The sequence below is a fragment of the Mytilus edulis genome, chromosome 10 (assembly GCF_963676685.1).
Source record: "Mytilus edulis chromosome 10, xbMytEdul2.2, whole genome shotgun sequence".
In the NCBI taxonomy this organism is placed as follows: domain Eukaryota; kingdom Metazoa; phylum Mollusca; class Bivalvia; order Mytilida; family Mytilidae; genus Mytilus; species Mytilus edulis.
In genome coordinates, this window is record NC_092353.1 from 29993963 (window position 1) to 30016465 (window position 22503).

Sequence of the window (22503 nt, forward strand, 5' to 3'; positions counted from 1 at the left end):
ATAAACATGATAAAGGTATAAAAATAATGAAAAGTTATTTTTCAATATGTATTTGAATTTTATATTTTCATGATTTAATCTTTTTCACCCATAAAACTTTAATAAAAGGAATAATTTTGAATGGTGACAAATAAGGGGAAGTAACTCTCTAGTTGAAATATGTTTGTAAACCAAAATTGCAATTTATTTACGACCTAAAGCTAAGGTAATTGATGTTAATTAACAGTGTGTTTGACACTAAAGCTGTCAAGTGAAGCCATGTACTTAATGGGTCACTTCATTTGACAGTTTACATAGCTAGATGAACTTCCTGTTCATGGAAGAATTACGAATTTGCCGGTATTTCAAAGGAATATTACTTATGAAATCGATCTCAAGGCTAAGAAATACGGGTGAAATCGGGTCATTTTTGGAATTCCCGGGTTATTTCAATGACCCCGCGGGTGTCCCGGGTGATCCCCTCAGAATTGTGAAAATCTCGGGTCACACCCGCAGAATACGGGTCAGTTGACAGGTATGTTTTAGTGAAGACAAATTTTCACAGTACGACTTATTACATGTATGTGTACCTTCAAACAATCCAATATTTTTTTTAAAAGTAAATAATTCCATACTCCCATAGATGTTTTTTATTTATTATTCTATAAACAATGGTATTCAAGTATTATAATAGATGGTTTTGCTCAGGAGATGGTAAAATCAAGATTTTGTAAATTTTTTCAATGCTTGTTAACAAATCCTTTTGATTAATTTGTTTGATCTATTCTATATATGTACATAAGTATGTATGTTTTTTTGTTTAAATAAATAAAAATTGTTAAAGAAGGTATCTCTAGGATGCATTTTTTTGTCTACATATATACATGTAGTACATGTATACACAACTACACATAACAAAACTGCTAATTATAAGGTAGATCTATATAAAGCTCAATTGACAAAACACTATCATGACTATATGACAAATTCTAAAAATAAGGAAATGTGGTATTATTGCAAATTACATGAATGCATCAAAAAATAAAAACATACTACTACTGGACAATTTGATTTTTAGAACTTACCTGTTTTAACTTTTCTACCTCCTTTTCAAGAGATTTAATCTTGGATGTCATTTGTGCCTTCATTTTCAACATTTTGGGATCTGATTTCCCACTACTAGAAGGTGCTTCTTCCTTTTTCAGAGAATCCATTTCAGTTTCTAAATCTTTAATTCTCTGTTTCATTTTATCATTATCATTGTTCAGTTCATCAACTATTTTATTCTTTTCTTGAATCTGCTTTTCTAAATCTAATACTGTTTTATCATTTTGTTCAGAATTTTGACTTGTACTGCCATCTTGCTGAGTTACTGGAACAGCTCCACCTGGTGTTAACGTCTGCTGAAATCTAGCCTGCAGTTTGTTATATTGTTCCATGGCCTGTGTATAGAGTGCTTGATATTGTGTTAGTTGACTTTGCATTGAATGTGTCTGTAATTCCTTCTCAGATTGTTCATGATCATGCTTCTCAATAAGTTCTCTCATTCTGTCATTTAAGCGAATTTTTTCTTCTTTCCATTGCATTTCCATGTCAACTTGATCAGCATTCAGCAACATCAATTGTTCAGAAGTTACTTGTAATTTTTCCTTAAAACTTTTTTGAATGTCTAAACTTTCATTTATTTGCTTTTCTTTTTCCTTATTCTCTTTTTGCAGAACCTCAATGACTTTAATTTTACCCTCTAAAACTTCATTTGTATCTTTCAGATTTTGTTCCAACATTTTTAAAACTTGATCCTCAAGATTAATTTCACCTTTAGACATTATTCGTTGAACATCTTTTTCATGCCTTGATATAACTTCCTTAAGATCCCCATCCCTCATTGAAATTTCATCGTTTTTGACCTGAACAAGATTCCGTAAGTTATGAATCTCATCTTCCCGCTCTTTTAACGATTCTTCGAAGTATCTCTGAGATTCTTGAAGTCTGAGATTAAATCTTTCTGACTCTTGTTTCAGTTGATGTTGAGATCTGTCGACTTCCTCTTTCAGTGTATCCTGTGTTTCTTCACCATGCTCTACTTTTGATGACAGTTTGGCAATAAGAGCATTCTGATCTTGGACAGTCTGATCCTTTTCTTTTATTGATGTCTGCAGAATCTAGTAATATATCAGAAACATATTAATAAATAATAAACTATTGAAAAGTAAAGTAAGCATCAATAAATAATGTGATTCAATAAAAGTAAGAATAGAACTGTAAGCCAACTCACAAAAGGATACTCTGAGCATTGCAAATTTGATTATCTCTCCTTCAAGACTAAATTTTATTCCTGTATACACATCCTCAGGTTGTGCAAAGTTTCATTAAAATTCATCAGGCTGTTAAGAAGGAGATGTGCGAGAGAGTTAATTACCACATGTTGCAATATTGAAGAAAACAAGATCAATTATCTCCCCTTTAACATGTAGAATTGAGATTTTTATGCACATCCTCGGATAGTGTTCTACAACTATGTATAGATTGATAATTATCTAGTAAGTCGTCAGGGATAAATGGATGATATTTGGCAACCATTCTGCCTTCAACAATGTGATATAGTCTGTTAAAAAAGGTCCTGACATGAAAAATGCTCAGTGATTCAAATGTGTGAAAAGAGAGTGAAGTAGTCTTGATGCATTATAGTAAATTATAATTGTATTATTGATCATCCAATTCAGATATGCATAAAACCCTTGTTTGTTTCATGTATATATCATGTCAACTCCTTTTCCTTTAATTTTTATTTTCTGCATCTGATGTTTGCCATGAAATAACAGCTACAGTCAAACCTGTTTTAAGAGACCACTTTAGGGAGAGCAAAAAATTGTCTCTTTAGACAGGTTGTCTTTTAATACAGGTTCAATTTATATGAAATGCACTACAGAGAGATCTAAAATTGGTGGTCTTTTAACACAGGTTTTTGCCTAATACAGGTGGTACCTAACACTACAGGGAGATAACTCTATAAAATCAGCTAAATGTTTAAACTATGTTGTGTTTTTAAGGGAATAATAAGCTTCTCGATGATCAAAATTAGTGTTTGTCAAACTGCTATATAACCAGTGTAATTTTTCTGATAAATTGATTGGTTCCAATTTTTTAATAATTTTATATTTTTGACAAAGGGTCAAAGTAAATACTTTGTAAAAATTTTATGAAAAATAAACGAGCCAAATTTGTTTTAGTCAAGGTGTTGGGTACCACCTTAAGCAGGTTTGACAGGAAAATGAAATAAAAATGTTCAATTCCACAGTAGTTTTGCAACATAATGTTTAATTCTGTTTTTTTAAATAGTAACAGAAAATGCATACCTCCACTACTTTATCTCTCCCTCTTATGACTTCATTTTTCTCTGAAATATATTCCTGTAAATCCATCAATTTCCCTTCCATTTCTAGAATTTTGTTGTTCAGTTCTAATAAGTTTTTGTCTTTATATACCATTTGAGCATACATAGCCTGCATATTTCCCTGTGCAATAAAAGAAAACGTTTTACAAAGTTGATTATCAATCAGCAAACAGAAAATGAAAAGAAATAAAATATGACAGAAATCAATGTGATATACCGGTAGGTTGCAAATCTCAGTTTAATACATTTTCCTAGTCTCCTGCTCTGGATTTTGAACAGTTGACTCACTTCATCAATACATGTATACTCCTGTAACTCTATATACATGATATAATTATTAAACAATAGAAATAAAATGTGACAGAAAACAATGTGATATAGGTAGCAAATCTCAATTTTATACATTTTCTGTAAGATAAACATTTCCTACTCTGGATTTTGCAAATTTGATATACAAAATAATTACATGTCAACTATCTGTATCTCTGTATTCATCAAACAGAGTACCTCTGAGCTTTTACAGGCCTCTACATTATCATTTTTTCTAACTTGTCCAAAAGTCCACTTGTCGGAACTCTTAACTCTTAACTCACTTGTCAGAATTCATAATTGAAAATCTTACATATTGATGATATGCATTAATAATTTAATTTTGGATGTAACAAGTCTTCTGTCCTGTTATAAGTTATGACTGTAATATTTATTCGAAAAAACATAAAAAATGTGATGCACACTTTGAAACAACCCGCTACACAGGTTATTTAGTGTGCACCACATTTTTTATGTTATTTCTTCATAGACAGAAAAAATATTACAGTCATTCCTCAAATAACATTTGAGCTTTAATTGTACTTTTATTTAAATGAAGGAAGCATTTTGTTATGTATATACATATGTTAAAAATAATGATTGTAACTAATCAAAGAATACCACATCAAAATTCATTTTATTATTTCAGACTGAAAGATTATTTGCAAGACTGATTTCTCTGACTCAATGTCACTATCATGTGTTGTTCATTAAATCATCATCACTTCCCAAATCACTAGGTTCTCATATGGACCTATTCATTCTGTAGTAGTGGCATGGGTTAAACCAAGGATGTAAATACACCTGGCCACCTTGTATATAATTAAACCTTTTTAATTTAGTGATGGTTGCAAAACAAGCTTTTATAATTTTATTTTGATTTTTATATACATTGATACATGATCATGAAGTATATAATAAATTCATTGAGAATATCTGCCTTTTTAGATTATATCTAATTTTTACATCTTAACTTATTTTTTGATTATATAGATCTTATTAAATAATCAAAGAGCTGAAGAGCTCTGAGGGAAAAGACGGCCATTGTTTCAATTTTTAGGGGGGTATCTTTTGATAGTCTACATACAAAGAATGAGCAAAAGAACAGCTAGAACATATAGAAAGGCTAACAATAATGAAACTAATTGTTGTTTATTGTTATTTCATTTCCTTAGTCAAGAATTCATCATAGAGACAATTTGGACCAATGAGATCTGCACCTTCTAAATCAAAACATTTGATTAAAGTTGGGAGTTAATTATCTAAAATTCAATTGAATTTAACAACTACTACAATATATTTTAGAATTTTAATTATGTACAACTGAACGGCAGGCTAAGACCATTCTCAATTTTTTGTGACAGTATTCTCAAGAAAGTGAGGACTGAAAAATCTATTCAGTTTTAATTTTCCATTGATAAAGTTCCCAGTTACAACTCTCATCACAGGGATACATGTACTTATAAAATCAAATATGATTGATATAAGCTGTGTGAAGTTTGTTTCCAGATCCCACATTTTGATATATCTGTAAAATTCATGAATAAATAGCTTTAAACTACAAAAAGCAATATTTAAAAAAAAAATGAAAAAAATAATGACCACTACAATAATTATGTTGGTACACAAAATTATTTTTTAATTGATGACTACTTATCATATATATACTTAATGTGACAGTTTTAGTGTTCAGATACATTAACTTTCATTTTAGTGGGTAATTACTCATCAATTGAGGTGCTCCTTAATTGGAGAAAGATTCTAAAAACATAACTTTACAGAAAGAATGAAAACTGCAGTTACTCTCCCCAATCTCAATAGGTATAAACTACAAAAAGCAACATTTAATTTTTTTTATTTTTTTTTTACCATTTCAATAATTATGTTGGTACACAAAATTTTTTTTAATAGAAGACTACTTATCATATACTAAATGTCACATTTTAAGTGTTCAGAAACATTTACTTTGAATTTAGTGTATACTAACTCATCAATGGAGGTGCTCCTGAATTGAAGGAAGATTCTAAAAACAGAACTTTACAGAAACAATGAAAACTGTCGTTTCTCTCCCCAATCTCATGTATCCCCATTGACATTGTTTACCGCGAAAGTTGACCTACAAATTATCTGATTATAGCATTGCAAGTTGGTGTGTGAATGATCTACACTACAGCAAACATCATTAGGTTTACATTTAACAAATACAGATTTTAAATTTGTATTCAAATACTGTGAATGATTTTTATAATGAATAAAGGATATCCCTGTGTGGCATTCCAACAATGACGTCACTAGGTTAGATATATTTAGAATATTTCGTAATACTGATTTTTCCGGACTGCAAAAGAAATGTATATAGTGTAAAGGAAAGCTCAATATACAATAATTTCACGAGAAACAGAAGGGAAATGTGTAAAAAATGTATTTAAAGTCAATCTGTTCTCCTTGTCATCAATTTCAGTATGACATTTTGAGGGGGTTTCCAATCTATCAAAACAAAATGATTGACGTGAGGGAATGATACTCTGGCCAACCCCATTAGGGAATTGACGGCTTGAAGCCGTCTTTCTCCAAAAACTCTTTTAATGTATTCTTATGCATAAAAACAAAATCAAATGAAACACTTTAATTTAAAATTTTAAAACTCCATATGGAGACGCTCATAATTCAAAGAGGCTTATGCTAAGAAGAAGCATTAACATTGGTTTCTTTTCCCCTTACTTATTTTTTCATGGTCAGCCGCTGCCAGCATGTTCAAATACGTTCAATCAATGAATATTTATATCATTTTGTATGATCAATAAAACAATCATTCATTTTTTGAGGAATGTAGAAGTCTTGAATTTGATCAATTTTACATCTGACATTGATTTTTCACTTGTCCAATCAGACAAGTAATATGGTGAATCTACTTGTCTGACACCTGTGTCCACTTGTCCCTGACAATTGGACCAAAGGTAATGTCGAGTCTTGTTTTATAGGACTTAAAAGCCATAAAAGAATTCTTTAACTATATCCATTTTCAGGAAGGATACCAAAACTTCATGGTAAACTATCTTTTCCAAAAAACTCACCTGAAGATGTTCTAATTTCCATTTATCACATTTTTATGTTCAGTGAACAGTGTTATTAAGGTCAAAAATGAAATACAAATGTAGTAATTTGTCATACAATTCAAGAAGGTCACATCAAGATTTTATACTATTTTTTAAGTTGATATGACCACAATGTTATGGCAAACAATCAAACAAAACACTTTAACCTGATAGGACAGACTAAAGACAGTCACATAAATAAATGTTTCAAAAAATAGTTGGTTTACAGTAAACAACTAGATGTGTCGAAACAAAACGAATGGCCCCGTCTTAAAAGGCGTATAGAAAAAAAGTCTGTATAATTGTGATTTTCAACAATTTTTAAAGTGGTAAACGCGTAATTTCAGCAAAAATTAGCAGAGTGGAACGAAAATTAAACTTGATCTTTAACTCATCATGGTTAACTCACATACCAAATATCAGCCCAATATCTGAAGGCGTTTAGAAAAAAGTCTGTATAATGGTTTGTTGCAGAATGACGGAATGACAGAATGACGGACAAGGGTAAAAATAAATGGCACTATATGATATTGTTGCGGGGCCATAAAAATACAGAAATCTCCCACCATAATCTGAACAGTCTAGGAATGTAACAAAATCACAAAAGAGAGACCTACACTACAGAGAGGGGTATAATGATGGACCTATAGGGTCATAATGGTGCATATAGTTTAAATGGCCACCATTATTAACAGAATGTCACAGGTAGTACTGTATATATATACCTCTGATTGCACATCTGTTCCTGACTGTAAATCCTCTATCACTTTATTATTCTCTGCTAGCTGTGTGGCTAGTGTCTGTAGAGTTTTCTCCCTTTCCTTGATAATTTTATTTTTATCTTCAATGATCTGAGCATTAGACTTTAGTATTTCTTCATTATCTGAAATGATTTTATCTTTTTCATCTAATTTTCTCTTCATCAGCATGTTCTTTGCTCTGTTGGCTTTTTCTGCAGTCTCACTTTCACCTTCCTGTTGAAAGTTATTTAAAAAAAAAAATTAAATTAAATTTTCAACTAAGTGGAAACACATACATGTTGTGATGTTATGCTATTGTTTCAGAAAAAGGGAGAAGGTTTGGATCCATTAAAATGTTTAATCCCGCTGCAAATGTTTGTACCTGTCCTAAGTCAGGAATCTGATGTACAGTAGTTGTCGTTTGTTTATGTAATTTATACGTGTTTCTTGTTTTTTTATATAGATTAGACCGTTGGTTTTCCCGTTTGAATGGTTTTACACTAGTAGTTTTGAGGCCCTTTATAGCTTGTTGTTCGGTGTGAGCCAAGGCTCCGTGTTGAAGGCAGCACATTGACCTATAATGGTTTACTTTTTTTAAATTGTTATTTGGATGGAGAGTTGTCTCATTGGCACTCACACCACATCTTTCTATATCTATGTATCAAGTTCACAACAAATCTCAATTATTTTCTTTAATACTTAATTATGATGTGCTTTATTTTTTTCATGTGTAAAAGGAAATAATGAAATAACAAAACAGTTTCCATAATGTTATATATATATATATGTTGTGTACAAGTTGTAATGTACAAATTATAATTTGTACAGATATTTTGTTCAAGTTATCAGTGTTTCATGAACTGCTCAACACAAATGGATGATTCAAGAACACAGTCTTTTGTTTCTCATATTTTTGTCATATTTCCATAACTACAATGTACATGATACAATCTAATACTGAGCATTGGTACAAAAAACATTATAAGACCACAAAAAGACTATATGGATATGAATACTGTTTCAGGAGAAAAATAAAATTTGAATTTAGACCATTCAGGTATCCTCATTTCCAGTTAGATGACAAGGAGAATAGGGCTAAATGTTAGGTTGAAGTATATAAATTTGAATTTAAAACATTAAACTAGTACATTTCAGAAGATAAAACTGTATCACCTGGTGTAAGAAGGTATGTGTCAAAAAACTTATAACTTGTACAAAAACTCTGTACAAATTATAATTTGTATAAACTTACATCTTGTACACAACATATACATAATAAAATACTTATTTACATTTTGTACCTGTTCTGTAGTTTCCTCGGCAGCCGCTGATTTTTTAGCAGCCTTTGTCTCTTTTGCAGCCTTGGCTTTGGCCTGCAGACGTAGCTTTGAAAGTTTAGCATTGGTTTCCTGTAAAATGAAGCAGTCATACATGTCTATTAAAGTGTTTGAACTAAAAGTAACACAGCACTTGATGTAGAAGATTTATTAAGCTTTTTTATGTATCACTCACTGTACAGTCAAAGTGTAATACATACATTTGATCTCTATTGGAGAGTTGTCAATGGTCAAATATATGTAGTACCACATGATATCTGTCTACTTTCTATTAATTTCCAGCCATAAAATAATATTTGAACAAATTATTTTTTCAGATAAAAAGTTAAGGCTTATCATTGGATAGATATGGTCCTTTTACATTGTTTTTAGAAGAAGTGAAAATAATACTTCTTATTTGTAGGTAGATTCACTAAAATCAATTTAAATTAAAAATGTAGTTTCAACTAAAATCAGAACATTTAGCTTTGTCTATGGGCAGGTATTTACCTGTAATTCTTTATCTTTACTCTGTAATGATTCATCTCTCTCTCTGATCATTAACTTCAGCTGATCAAGTTGTAGCTTTTGTTGTTCGCACTGGAGTGCTAAGTCCTCCCCATCCATGTTTGTCTATTAATTAGAAGAAAAAAACTTTTAAATACTGTAATCAAGTAAGTAAAGAAAACATTACAAACAAGTTAAAAAAAGCTGCTCTAATAGACTTATCTCTCTATCTCTTAATGTAAAAAAAAATGCTATAACAACAAGCACACATAAAAAGGTGTAAGCAATTTTATAGGAACTGTATATTTTTGGGGGGTCCTACATGTTCTTTTGGGTTGTAATGGAAAAAAAAAAAAAGTGACAACAAAAAATGGCCAATACAGATATGATTTTTCAACAAACAGAACTCACTTATCTCTTTTCAATCAACAGTTTAAAGAAATTTTATGAATTATATCTATTTTTCACAGCATCCCCATTCTATTATCATCCTGAAAAAAATCAACCTTTAGACCAAAATAAAAATATGGTTTCTCCTCGCCCGTCCGACTTTTTTTTATTTGCAGAAAATTTTCAGGGGCCGTTTCCAGTACCTACTATCATTTTTCCTTGACTGGAAATTTCCCATATTCATGGGATCCTATCAAAATTCATGAAACAATACAATTAGAGGTAGTCTGCTACGAGGACTATCATCTACAGAGGAAGAAAATAGACTTATGAGCAGCGAAACATTTACGCTATGTTTATCAGTGGTTGCAAAATGTGGCAGTGCAATTAAAAACAAAAATCACATATTTGAGTATGACGATCATGAGACACTGAACGCTGTTCTTGGACATCAAGTTCATGATGATTTGCCTTTGGAAGGAGACAACTTTACTTTCCAGGAAACTGACACTATTACTACATGTGTGTCTCAAATAAATGGGAACCGCAACATTCAAGCCTGATATGAAAGAACCCATCAGAATTGTAAAGGAATTAGACAGAACATTAAAATATTTAATCTTTGCTATAAATTGAGACAAAGATGTAGGTTTGACCAACTCATAGTTGTCAGATATTACAAAGCTTGTCTGGCAAAACAGCTGTTGAATGTCAGAGTAATGTAAGTCTAAACAAATTTCCAAACTCAAGGATATACAACAGCAGCAAATTTCAGGTAGTTTACCAATTAATTGAAACAAAATCATTTCTCAAAGAGAGAATTGGTTTCTTTAGGATAAGGGGAACCTTTTTCCACTTGTCTTTGCTTTTTTTTGCATTAGACAATCCTAGGTTGAGAGGTAAAATGTAGGTGGGAAAAAGCTTAAAAATGGGGGGAACCCCCCTGCTCAATTTCTTTTTGGATACAGCAAATATCTTTGCAAACCTTTTTTAAGCACATTGTTTGTACTTCCTTAGTATCAAGATAAAACCATATGTCATTATTATTTGGCAACTCTGACACGGGAATGTCATTGACTCAATGTAGACAAATGGTAAGATGCCCGAATTGTGACTGAATGGTTATGGTTTAACTCCTGTCACTGGAAGTAAACCTTGAGAAAGATACAGTGTATATCCTCACTTGTTCCATTCTCCTCAGCTATTTAAAAATAAGAACGTGTCAGGGCAGTGATAGACATGTTGAATCTTGTACGCTCTTTGCTTCATAAAGGTGACTTGTTTTCCGCAATCTACCGAAAGGCAAATCAACCACATGACACAATAAGATGTCAATTAAAACAAAAGATTGATATCGAGACATGAAATCTCAACATGATCATCAGATTCCAGTTCATAAGTATAGCCCATTTGGAGTATTATATCTCAAATATCTATTTAAAGGCAGTGTCTGCGCGTACCTGAATACGGGTATGAATAGCCAAATTGCCGTTCGTAGGCTACACGTACACGCAATTGGTTTTATAATAAAACGGCATCGGATTGGGATAAAACATGAAATATATACCTAGGTTAAGAGTTTTATAAATATTTATATATATACCGTACATGTTGTACATTTAGGTTAGTGAACAGTTTTTCTCAGTTAATATTTTTAAAATGGAAGAGAGTGATATACATGTACATGTGGGGAAGACATTTCAAAATATTCATGAATCTGAATAATTTGTTCAAAACTATCAGATGATTAACATGTTCGATTAATTCTATATAATTGTATAAAAGAAACTCGCTGCAGAGAAAAGAAGAACTAGAAACACAAAATTTAAAGAGAAACAGAATAATTTTTTTCTGTACTTACGGAGGCAAAAAATTCTAAACAATTTCGACAGGAAAAAAGGCTTATACATTATTTCTGATAAAACAAAGGCTGATGCCAATAATCTTCAAAAGGGGGGGGGGGGGGGTCTTCAAGAAGCTTTGTTAATAAATAACATAATATTTGACGAACATGTAAACCTTCAGCGCATCAAAAAATATTTTACCTCTGTAGCATGGAAGCAACTTAAAATTTGGATCAACTAAAGAAAAGAATCATACGAATGGACATGTAAAAAACTACACGATCAGGACTCTTTGGCCTGTGTCTGTTGTTTGGACTGGCAACATTTAAAATATGTGCTAAAACAACCCTATTAGATATGTAAAATTTGTTCCAAATCTTAATTTACTTACATGAATCTTTTAAAATTTGGTTTAATTTGACGCCTAGCTTTATAATTTGCTTCTTAAATTTTTATATAGGCACCCAGGAACATATATATTAACGTTAGATATACATTGTACTGTTCCCAGAGGCACCCAAGCTTTAATTTTAGTCGTTTAAGATATTTTTAAATTTCTGTTTCTGTTTAACATTTTACTCAAAGGTTATTTTTAAATCTCATACATTTATCATATAGGTATATTTCAAATGCAGTAAAATTTAAGTCTTTAACTTTGCATTTACATTTGTACATTTAATAATAGTAGTATTTTTTTTCACATGTTTACACATGTTACAGGTAGTCCTATAATATATGCCTTTGCATTATATATTTCAATCAGTGTGCACTAATTTGCAATGTTTATTATGTATTATTAACTAATAAATACAATTTGAAATTATTATTTTTCATACTCTTCACTCGTTCTACACGAAATCCCAATATTATCAATAATTTCTGTAAATATATTTCATTCCTGAACCCATGGCATTTTCTTATAAAACCAGATGTGGGTACCCTTAGCCTTCTAATGGCAACTTGACTATTCGTACCCTCATGCGGGTACGCACAGACACTGTCTTATTTAAAGACATTTGGATGAATGGTCCAAACCTGTTTATCTCCCTTGAAAGATCTAGAAAAGTGATGCTTTATGTTTGTATATCATAATTTGTTGAAGTTTCACACATAAATTGTTTTTTTAAGTGAGTTATACGTTGTAAATAATATTACGCTGAGTTTGCAAATTAAACTTCGCCAGTACAGGTGTAAACACGGCCCAGGTAGGGTGACGTGTCCGTCGCAAGTATTTTTTTTATGCAACACCAGTTTTCGTTTATAAAATACAGCTAATTGCATCAATTTTATAAATGGAAGCTTTCATAATTTATGCGATTTACCGGAAGTTTTTGTTCGGCTGTATTATGTAGTACATATGCTACAATTTTGGAAGTCACCACCGAGGATTCTCACGTTGTCTGCCATCTTAGTTTTTATTAAATCACGTGATAGAATACAACATTCCATGTGACTTTTTTTAGCTACCAAGTTGAAACCGCGTTTTTTTATGACGTTGTTATTTTGTTTTAAGTTTTTTTCTTAAAAAATTTAGTATCCACAATCAAATCAAAATGTCATCGAACAGTCGTACAGTATACTTTAAGAAAGGATGTATAAGAATCGTATAAGAGTGGATATGAGACAATATCTGAATAAGTCCAGTTTTTGGCAATAAGAAAAAACCAAAAAAAATTCTTTAGACCCGGTAATAGTACTATTTATTTACTATAAAATTATTGTAATATTTAGGTACCTGTATTTTACATTACTTGATTTGTAGTACTGGAAATTTACTTTTACTTTTCAGTACTATTTTGATACTTTAAAATTATGGTAATATTTAGTTACCTATATTTTACATTACTGGATTTGTACTTTAAAAAAAACTTTAGAACAGAAATAATACCAACATTGATAACAATATTCCATGTTTGAACATCATAACTTTAAGAGATTTGAAATTGAGAAACTTTCAAAATGCTGAAAATGTAACGGTGTAACCAAACATCTGCAGTACTTAAATTTCAAGTACAAATCCAGTAATGTAAAATATAGATAACTAAATATTACCATAATTTTAAAGTATCAAAATAGTACTGAAAAGTAAAAGTAAATTTCCAGTACTACAGATTTTTGGTAGAGAAATAGTACCAATGCAAAATAAGCTGTATAGTGTTTGAATGTCTGTTGGAAAATTAATTATTTCCAGTTGTCTTATCAAGTCTTCTCGGCTTTCCTAATAGTTATCAAAGGTATCAGGATTATAATTTAGTACGACAGACGCGCGTTTCGTCTACATAAGATTCATCAGTGACGCTCAGATCAAAATAGTTATAAAGCCAAACAAGTATAAAGTTGAAGAGCATTGAGGATCCAAAATTCCAAAAAGGTGTGCCAAATACGGCTAAGGTGATCTATGCCTGGGATAAGAAAATCCTTAGTTTTTCGAAAAATTCAAAGTTTTGTAAACAGGTATGGTATCTTTGGGAATGTATTGAGTAGTGTTCTGTCGTTTCTTCTTCACCGCATTTACAATATAGCACGATGATTCGACCTATTTGGTTTCTATCTTTGTTTAACCTGTTGTAGTCTGTTCTTAGTTCTTTTACTATTCGTCCAATTTTGGATTATAGAAGTCTAGTTGTATTGTATGCCAAACAATTATAGGTACCAGATCGTAAAGCTGTCTCCCTGTTTCACTGATTGTCCATCGGCTTTGTCATTTCATTTTTGTAGACATTTTGACTGAAATTCTTACATTCGACATAGTTAAGATATTGAATTGGTTATTTAGTGATGAGGACTCCTTTGCAGCATCTTTCACCAACTGGTCCGCTATCTCATCCCCGGCTATATTAGCAGGGCCTGGGATCCATTATAGGGTTGTTAGCATTTCGTGTCTCAAAAGTGTCCCCATAATTTCTGTAATGTCTGTTGGTGTGTCAATGTAAATTGAAGATTTCCAATGAAGAGCCCAGATGCCTACAGCTGTCTGGCTATCTGAGAGTATTTTGACCTCAGAAAACTGGTTCTTAATTGTTGTAATGCAGTGCAAAACCATAAGGATAGCTACAAGTTCGACAAGAAATATTAATCCTCTGATAGCTACTGGCGACTTTAAGCACACGCATTGGCTATATCCAGAATATACTACCGCGCACCCCGCACCACATGGTCATGAATTCTAGTAGCTTGGTGCTCTCATCAGCATAAAATGAGCACCAGCTTTGTGTGGGAATTCTGGTTCTAGAAGTTTTATATCCGCCTTTGTAGCTTTGAAAATGTCTAAGGATTGGTTTATAGCCTTACCAAATGGTGATTCTTGTTGTTCATAAGTATAGTTTTTGGTTAGATACTGTTCCAGTTGGTTTTTTTTTATTGCTTCTGCTATGTTTTCGATTAACATTTGCCAGTTAACGTACAAGTATTTCTTCTATTCTAAGGTCGATAGGTTGAATATTTGCTTCGACTTCCATTGCCTCTCTACCTGTTGTTCCAGGTAATCCAATTAAGGCTTAATCGCAGGCCTTTTCTATGTTCAGCTTCTAGTTTTTTTCATATTGTCTGCAGATGTTATTTGCTAATCTGGACATGCATACTCCATACTAGATCTTCCCATGCTGTTGTAAATTTGGAGTAGTTTTGCTCTTGACATTCAGCCCATATTTTTATTACGTATATTGCGTTGTTTGTTCTTTTCTGCATTAGGCTGATGTGGGAGTCAAATCTTAATTTCTCATTCAGAATAACACCGAGTAGCTTGGTATCTAAATCTAACGAAGATGACGATTATTTGTTTTGCCTGGCATATGTGTTGTCTTTTGAAAATAGATAGAATTTCCAGATTTACATTAATTCTCCATTTTTGTTTCCACTTTAATATTGTTTTGGATCCTCAATGCTCTTCAACTTTGTACTTTTTTGGCTTTATAAATATTTTGATATGAGCGTCACTGATGAGTCTTATGTAGACGAAACGTGCGTCTGGCGTGCTAAATTATAATCCTGGTACCTTTGATAACTATTTACACCACTGGGTCGATGCTACTGCTGGTGGACGTTTCGTCCCCGAGGGTATCACCAGCCCAGTAGTCAACATTTCGGTGTTGACATGAATATCAATAATGTGGTCATTTTTATAAATTTCCTGTTTACAAAACATTGAATTTTACAAAAAACTAAGGATTTTCTTATCCCAGGCATAGATTACCCTAGCCTTATTTGGCACAACTTTTTGGAATTTTGGATCCTCAATGCTCTTCAACTTTGTACTTTTTTGGCTTTATAAATATTTTGATATGAGCGTCACTGATGAGTCTTATGTAGACGAAACGTGCGTCTGGCGTGCTAAGTTATAATCCTGGTACCTTTGATAACTATTTGACATCCTCTGCTGTTTTTTTCTTTCAACTTTTGTATGTCTTTTCTGATGTGCCATTATGTTCCATCATCTGCAAACTTGCAGTTTTCCTTTTTGGTGTTATCCATTATATCAGGTATGAAACTTGTTCCCCAAAAAATTATACAGCATACTCTATTTGTGAGGAAACTGTTTACCCATAGCTAGGGTTTTATCTTATAACCAAGCTTATTCAGCTTGATCATTAACATCTCACGCCATATTGAGTCGTACGCCTTTTAAGGGTCCACTAGCCATGCCAGTATTGAGTCATTCTCTTTTTCTAGGTCCACTAGTCATGCTAGTATTGATTCGTCCTCATTGTAATCATCACCTATTGTTTGGACTAAACGGAGTAATGGATTTTGTGTTGAATAGGTTTTATTTAAAACCTTTTGGCGTTAAATCCATTAATCTGTTTCCCACAATATATGCCACAATGCATTCTAGGATGACTCTCTCCATTCGTTTGCATATTATGAGTGTAAGGCAGCTGATTGGTCTGTACGGAGTGGAAGAGTAATATATGTTTCCCCCAAGTTGTCTTAGTAACCTTACATCTGTCATTTTCCATTCTGTTTGTATTTCACCTTTTTACCATATGATGTTCATCATTGGTAATATAGCTTCTGTAAACTTTTTACCTGCATGTTTGAAAAATTCAGCAAAGTGCCGATCCGAGCCTTTTGCAGTTCTTGTACTTAGGCGCAACATAGCAGCTTCTACCTCATTATTGCTGATTTCTCGATCGAAGACTTCTCGGTGTTGGTCTGTTACTCTGTTTTCATTATAATTGTTATTCAATCTATATATTCTTTGTTGATCTTATTAATAATTTTTTTATCAAATGAGTCAGGTTTTAGGTGGCTCACTCCAAATGACACTTTTTGTTGAAGTTCAACTTTACTTTCATTGTCGAATATGGGATTTTTATTTGCAACAAATAATAGCAGGACTGACGTATACTTATCTTCTGTCTCCCTTGAAATCTTTTTGTAGGTGTTCTAAAAGTCTTTTGAGTTTTTAGCCTGGATTAACTGATTGACAAGGTTGTTGCTCCATTCATCTTATTCTTATTTTGCCTTGTCAAAGTTATCTTTTGCAGTGATAACTTTTTGTTCGTTTTGTGGTATATTTCTCAATTTGTATTGTTTCTGGCAAAAGATTAAGATGTTTTTTGACATATGTAACAGTGCTATTGCACCAGCATGATGTTTTATGTTTCTTTGGTTTTATTTCTTTATATGGAATCATTTCTTTTTTTGTTGTATTTATAATGTCAGAACAATTTTTGGTCAATATGGTCAACTGAGTAACTGTTTTCTTGTTTGTTTTCCATTCATTTACCAAGCCTCGCCTCTGTGAGACGTTTCCATTATTCTCAGTTTACCTTGTTTTATTGCGCTTCTTTCTTTGGAGTTCCCTGATTGACTTCTGAGTAGACACGTAGATTTGTAAGGACCTCTACAATTAACACACTTTGAAGCTGCCTGTGATGGTACTCCTTTCTGGTGCTGTTACATATATGCTTGTGGGCGCAGATTCTTGCGATATGGCCTATTCTATTACAGTAAAAGAACCTTGTTACTTTAGATTTTCTACCTGGCTCAAAGTTGTCTCTGTGACATAGAAACCCTTTGAGTTTAGTGCCTTTTCTGTTGAGTCACAATCTTCAAATGTTACTTTGACTTTTCGAAACGGTGATCTAAGCCCTGCGATCTTTTAAATGGCAAATTATTATCTGTTGAAGATCCTGAAGAAAACGTTAAAACTTGTAATTCACGAAAGACATAATGACAACGCCTTGCATGGAAACAAAATATATAGATATATAAAATGAAAGGGGACGAAAAGACAACTTTGACAGCAGTCAATAAAAACAAATCTAAACTCAAGACTGAGCAACACGAACTTGATGTGAACCAATCCACCAAAACAGGGTAATCTCAAGGACTTTGGAAGTGCATCTGGCTCAACATGAGTCACCGTTCGTGTTGCTTAAGCAAGTGCAAATTAGATGAGTGGTAACGGTCTCATTCGGTGATGTCACAATGAAGGGGAAAATACGACACAATGAAGTTAAGACAATTGGAACACATATGTCGTCATCTGTGAATCAAGATATGCCTTAACGATTAACTTTAACTACATAGGCTTTTTTTTGCTCCCTTATTAGAATTATGCCGTGTAAAAAAATGCTTGATTTATTTCAACAAAATTCGGTTCACATTCGCTTTGTGGTTTCAGAAGGAGATTTGTCAATTATAATAGAAAACAAAAATGCATATATTTACCTGGCCATGTTTTTTAATTGATCTTGAATAAATGAAAATTGCTTATTGAGGGGCTTCCATGAACGATCAGGAATTTTGCCAATTTGGTTATAACTGTCCCCGTTTCCTAAAATATGATAGTGTAAAAAAATCGACGGACGGACAGATAGAAAGTGATGAAAAAAGCTCAATGGCCCGTTTTGCCAGATGAACTAATCAAATTCGGGAGGGGACATTTGAACCCTTATGAATCAAATTAATTTTACACCATCTTCGGAGTGGTATCATGTTTGCTCCTTCCGATATGCATGCATGCTGAATTTTGTCACTAGACGTTTAACACTAATTCATAACTATCATCCAAATGTTTCTTATTATGAATTCATTCTAACGCGTTCAACATGATCGTTTCTTATCGTTACTATAATATATACAATAAATTTTTAGTTTGTTTCGTTTCGTTTGTTTGTTCCCCGCTGATTTACTTTTTCATGGTATGTTTGATTTGGTATTTTCTTTTTGATTCGTTTCTATTTCAATTTGTACTTTCTATGCCAATAACAACTAATTTAAAAAATCATGTATTTAAGATTAAGTTATTACAGAAGATCTAAACATACTATAGTAGTTAGGCTATAAAATTTCTTTGAAAATGGGGAATGTGTAAAAGAGACAATCAGACCAAAGAGAAGAAAAAAAGTCCGAGGCCACCAATGGGTCTTCAACATAGCACTATCATTTTCTATGTTCAGTAGACCGTGCAATATCGATCACAATTCAAGTTTTGCATTAACATTAGAAAGATTATATGACAGGGAACGTAATTATTAACTTTCAAGTTGATTGGACATCAACTGCATCAAAAACTACCTTGACCAAAAGCTTTAACAAAAAAAATTATCTCCACGTGAACTATCATTTTCTATGTTCATTGTAGCGTGAAACTGAGGTAAAAACTCTAATTTGCCTTAAAAATTATAAAGATCATATAATAGGGAAGATCTGTACTTAGATTTGATTTCAACTTCATGAAACACTAACTTAACCAAAACTTTAAAAGCGGGACAGAGAAAGGACGCAATAACCGAAAAACATAATGCCCTATATGTTGGGACATAAAACATACAAGATTTAAAAGGCTAGAGGCTCCTGACCTTGGACAGGCGCAAAATGCGACGGGATTAGACATGTTTTATGAGATCTCAACCCTTTCCTATACCCCTAGCAAATATAGAATAAACAAACACACATCAAAAAGGTACATTAAAACGCAGTTAATGATACATACACTAACCAAGAACTACTAGCAGTTATTGACATGCCATCCCCCAGACCTCAATTAAACTGATTGACAGATTATGTTTTCATCATATGAAAATCAAGCACAATCCTTCCCGTAAGTGGTTAAGTATCATACCATCATAAAATATAGAAATTAATCAAAAAGTTAATGATAAGAAACAAAAATAAGTACTCTTACAGCGACAAACATGCTAGAAATACCTTTAAAAATACACGTAACTGTGATAAGCTGTAAATAATTATTCTTAAAACAACTTTTCACGCTTCGGCAATACTTTATCGATGGGTTGTAGCTATGTTTTTTTTTTGTTTTTTTTTTTTTATACCAAATGCATATACTGTTTTACATATCGTATTTATCGAGTTGCTTATATAAGTGCACATTTAGTAAGAAGTCTAATTCGGCAAATTACAAGTTGAAATATAACCAGTTATCAAGATACCAGGATTATAATTTAATATGCCAGTAATTTAGAAATTAAGTGAAATAGAAATAATTGTTTATCAAACGTACATGTCTTCTACAAGTTGTACTCGCAATGATATTTTTTGTGTTTTTATTGGCTGACAAAGCAGATAGTGGTTTGACTTAATTACTACACGAAAGATCTTAATAATTAATTCATAAATTCTTGAACATTCAAAGCCGCACACTCCACAAAGATTAAACAGACAATTATTATTATATAACTACCACGTTTTAGCTAAAAACCTGCATTGAACATTCGTAGGTCACCTATATGTATTATCTACATAAACTAGTCTTCACAAACGATTGTTAAATATCGTGTCTTACGCCTCTGCTTCAAGTACGCAACTAACTGTATCTGCTTTTCTTGCAAGTCTCCTCATTACAATTAAGGATTTATTATCAGCATGTTTTAGTATGGATGTCAAATTGCTATTTGACAGCATCCTTGTTTATAGCTTAAATCTGTAAATAAACTCATCAAAGCTACCAAGAGTAACATTGTGTACGTCATGCATGTTCAATGTTTCTTTTAAGACATTTTTTTAAATATTATCTATTATATCGGTCTTCCTTTTCTCGGACTACATACGACGACGTATTTACACCAAATCTGCAGTTGTTTGTCACAGGATAAATTGCCACTTGGTCTTTATTAAAAGGGCGTTGAATATTGTGACGAATATAAAGTTGCAAACCATTCATTTCACACTGAAAATAATTAATTATAATAAACATTTATTTCAAATGTTAACTTGAAGTTTCCTTTTAATATGAACTATGAATTAAATAGAAGTACATGCATTGTAAAGCCTAAAAGTAAATGTGCTTACCTGAAAATAGGCAATAAGTTATGTGTCCCTTATGTAGCGTGCGTGCTAAAGTGTGATACTCGCATTAGTACGAGTAGACCGTATATATAGTACTAGAAAAGTGGCGGGGTTGCATGCATAACAAATTCGTGCAGAGTAGAACATAGAATACAGTCATTTTCTAACTGTCCGTTCAATGAATGAATGAATTAATTAATAAATGAATGCGTAAAAGGTAGTAAACATATAGTACACACAAGATATAGTCTAGTTCTAGTATATAGCTGTACTCTAATGGATAGCTACGATGACATGTTAAAAAAGCAACTTGATTATTTATTAGTTAATTGGAATTATTGGCTTTCATTCACACTCAGAACGGTATACGTTGCGCTTCTTGTTAATCTGATGAGTTAAACCATTTTCAACTGATTTTTTAAAAGGTTATTTTAATATTGTGCTGTTAAAAAATTGGGGATGATATAAGTATTAGCATATCCATATACATATCGCATTCATCATGTTGTTTATGTAGGCACATATTTGTTAAGAAGTCTACTGTGGCAAGTTTCATTAGTTAGATTGTGAATTCGACAATTGGAACATATCCACCATCATCCATTCAATTACAGATACCTAGCTAGTAATGGCATCCTTAGTAATGTCGACGGGATGACTTCAACTTATTCACTTATAAATATTGGTTTAAAAACTTACTTGTAAGTATCAATCCTCATCAAGGAAATCATGATAGAAATGCAAGCTATCATGAGTATAGAATATCGTTTCAGTTTTCTCCCTTTGACCATCAGATAACAATTTAACTAAAAATGAAATTTGTACTTAAGTTTGAGTTGACTTGAGTTTCTCGAGAAAGAAAATACACATTTAAAACAGTGTAAAGGATATAAGTTACAACTTCTTACATGCAGTACTATGATGTTGCAGCGAGTTGTTATTCAACTTTAATGGGGAAGGCCTTGGTAACCCCTACAATTTTCCTCTTGTTTATTTTTTCTCATTTCTACACCATTGAAAGGATATGGGTCCATGCATTAATTTCCAATGTATTGTTTTAATTTACCTTTGCATTATATGTTTATGGTACTATTATATTGAACGGTTGAAAACACTGGTGAGAACATAGGATTCTGCGGTTTTGCACATGGAATGCTAAGGCTGTTTATCTAATAGAAACATATTTTAAAGTAAATATGTGTGTAGCCCTAATCCTAAAGTAAATAAATGGTTTTAAACGTTTGAATGAGTCGAAGATTCTGGCCAGTTCATATAACATTATGTTTTTTTTTCAAACTTTGCAACACAAATTAATCGCTTATTTCCTACAAAATTCTCTCATTTGATTTATAAAATACTAAAATGCAACATGTATCTTAATTACAAAAAGTTGTTAATAAACAAGTTGCAATGTATAAACTCGATTATATGTATCATATTAAGAAAAATAAACCAATAAACAAGAATTTCAATAAAAAGTTTATTTAACATAGCAAAATTTGTTTTACAATCAAACACATAAAATATAAATTTCGATGTTCATTTAGGCTGCTTTATATAGAAAAACTGGCATCATAATTGGTTCATTTCGAGTTTTCAAATCAAGTGTTAAAACTTATTCATGGTTTATTGTTTATTGTAGAATATTTAAATATAACTTTTCTTTTCAAAAGA

General features: G+C 32.0%; 1 protein-coding gene across 3 annotated transcripts in view; it reads right to left on the reverse strand.

Annotated features, from left to right (window-relative positions):
* Positions 1-13011, reverse strand: part of LOC139490863 (extracellular matrix-binding protein ebh-like) — a 70838-nt gene extending 57827 nt beyond the window's left edge. For 2 of the 3 annotated variants that reach the window (XM_071277944.1, XM_071277942.1), the window contains exons 1-6: positions 12897-13006; positions 9344-9466; positions 8810-8926; positions 7503-7751; positions 3336-3494; positions 1065-2141 (exon numbers count right to left, since the gene is read on the reverse strand). In XM_071277944.1, coding sequence (XP_071134045.1) covers positions 1065-2141; positions 3336-3494; positions 7503-7751; positions 8810-8926; positions 9344-9460 — 1719 coding nt within the window. In that variant the 5' untranslated portion in view covers positions 9461-9466; positions 12897-13006. Of the gene's footprint in view, positions 1-1064; positions 2142-3335; positions 3495-7502; positions 7752-8809; positions 8927-9343; positions 9467-12896 lie in introns of all 3 variants that reach the window. The other variant, XM_071277943.1, reaches the window with a different exon arrangement.
* Positions 13012-22503: the final 9492 nt, after the last annotated feature.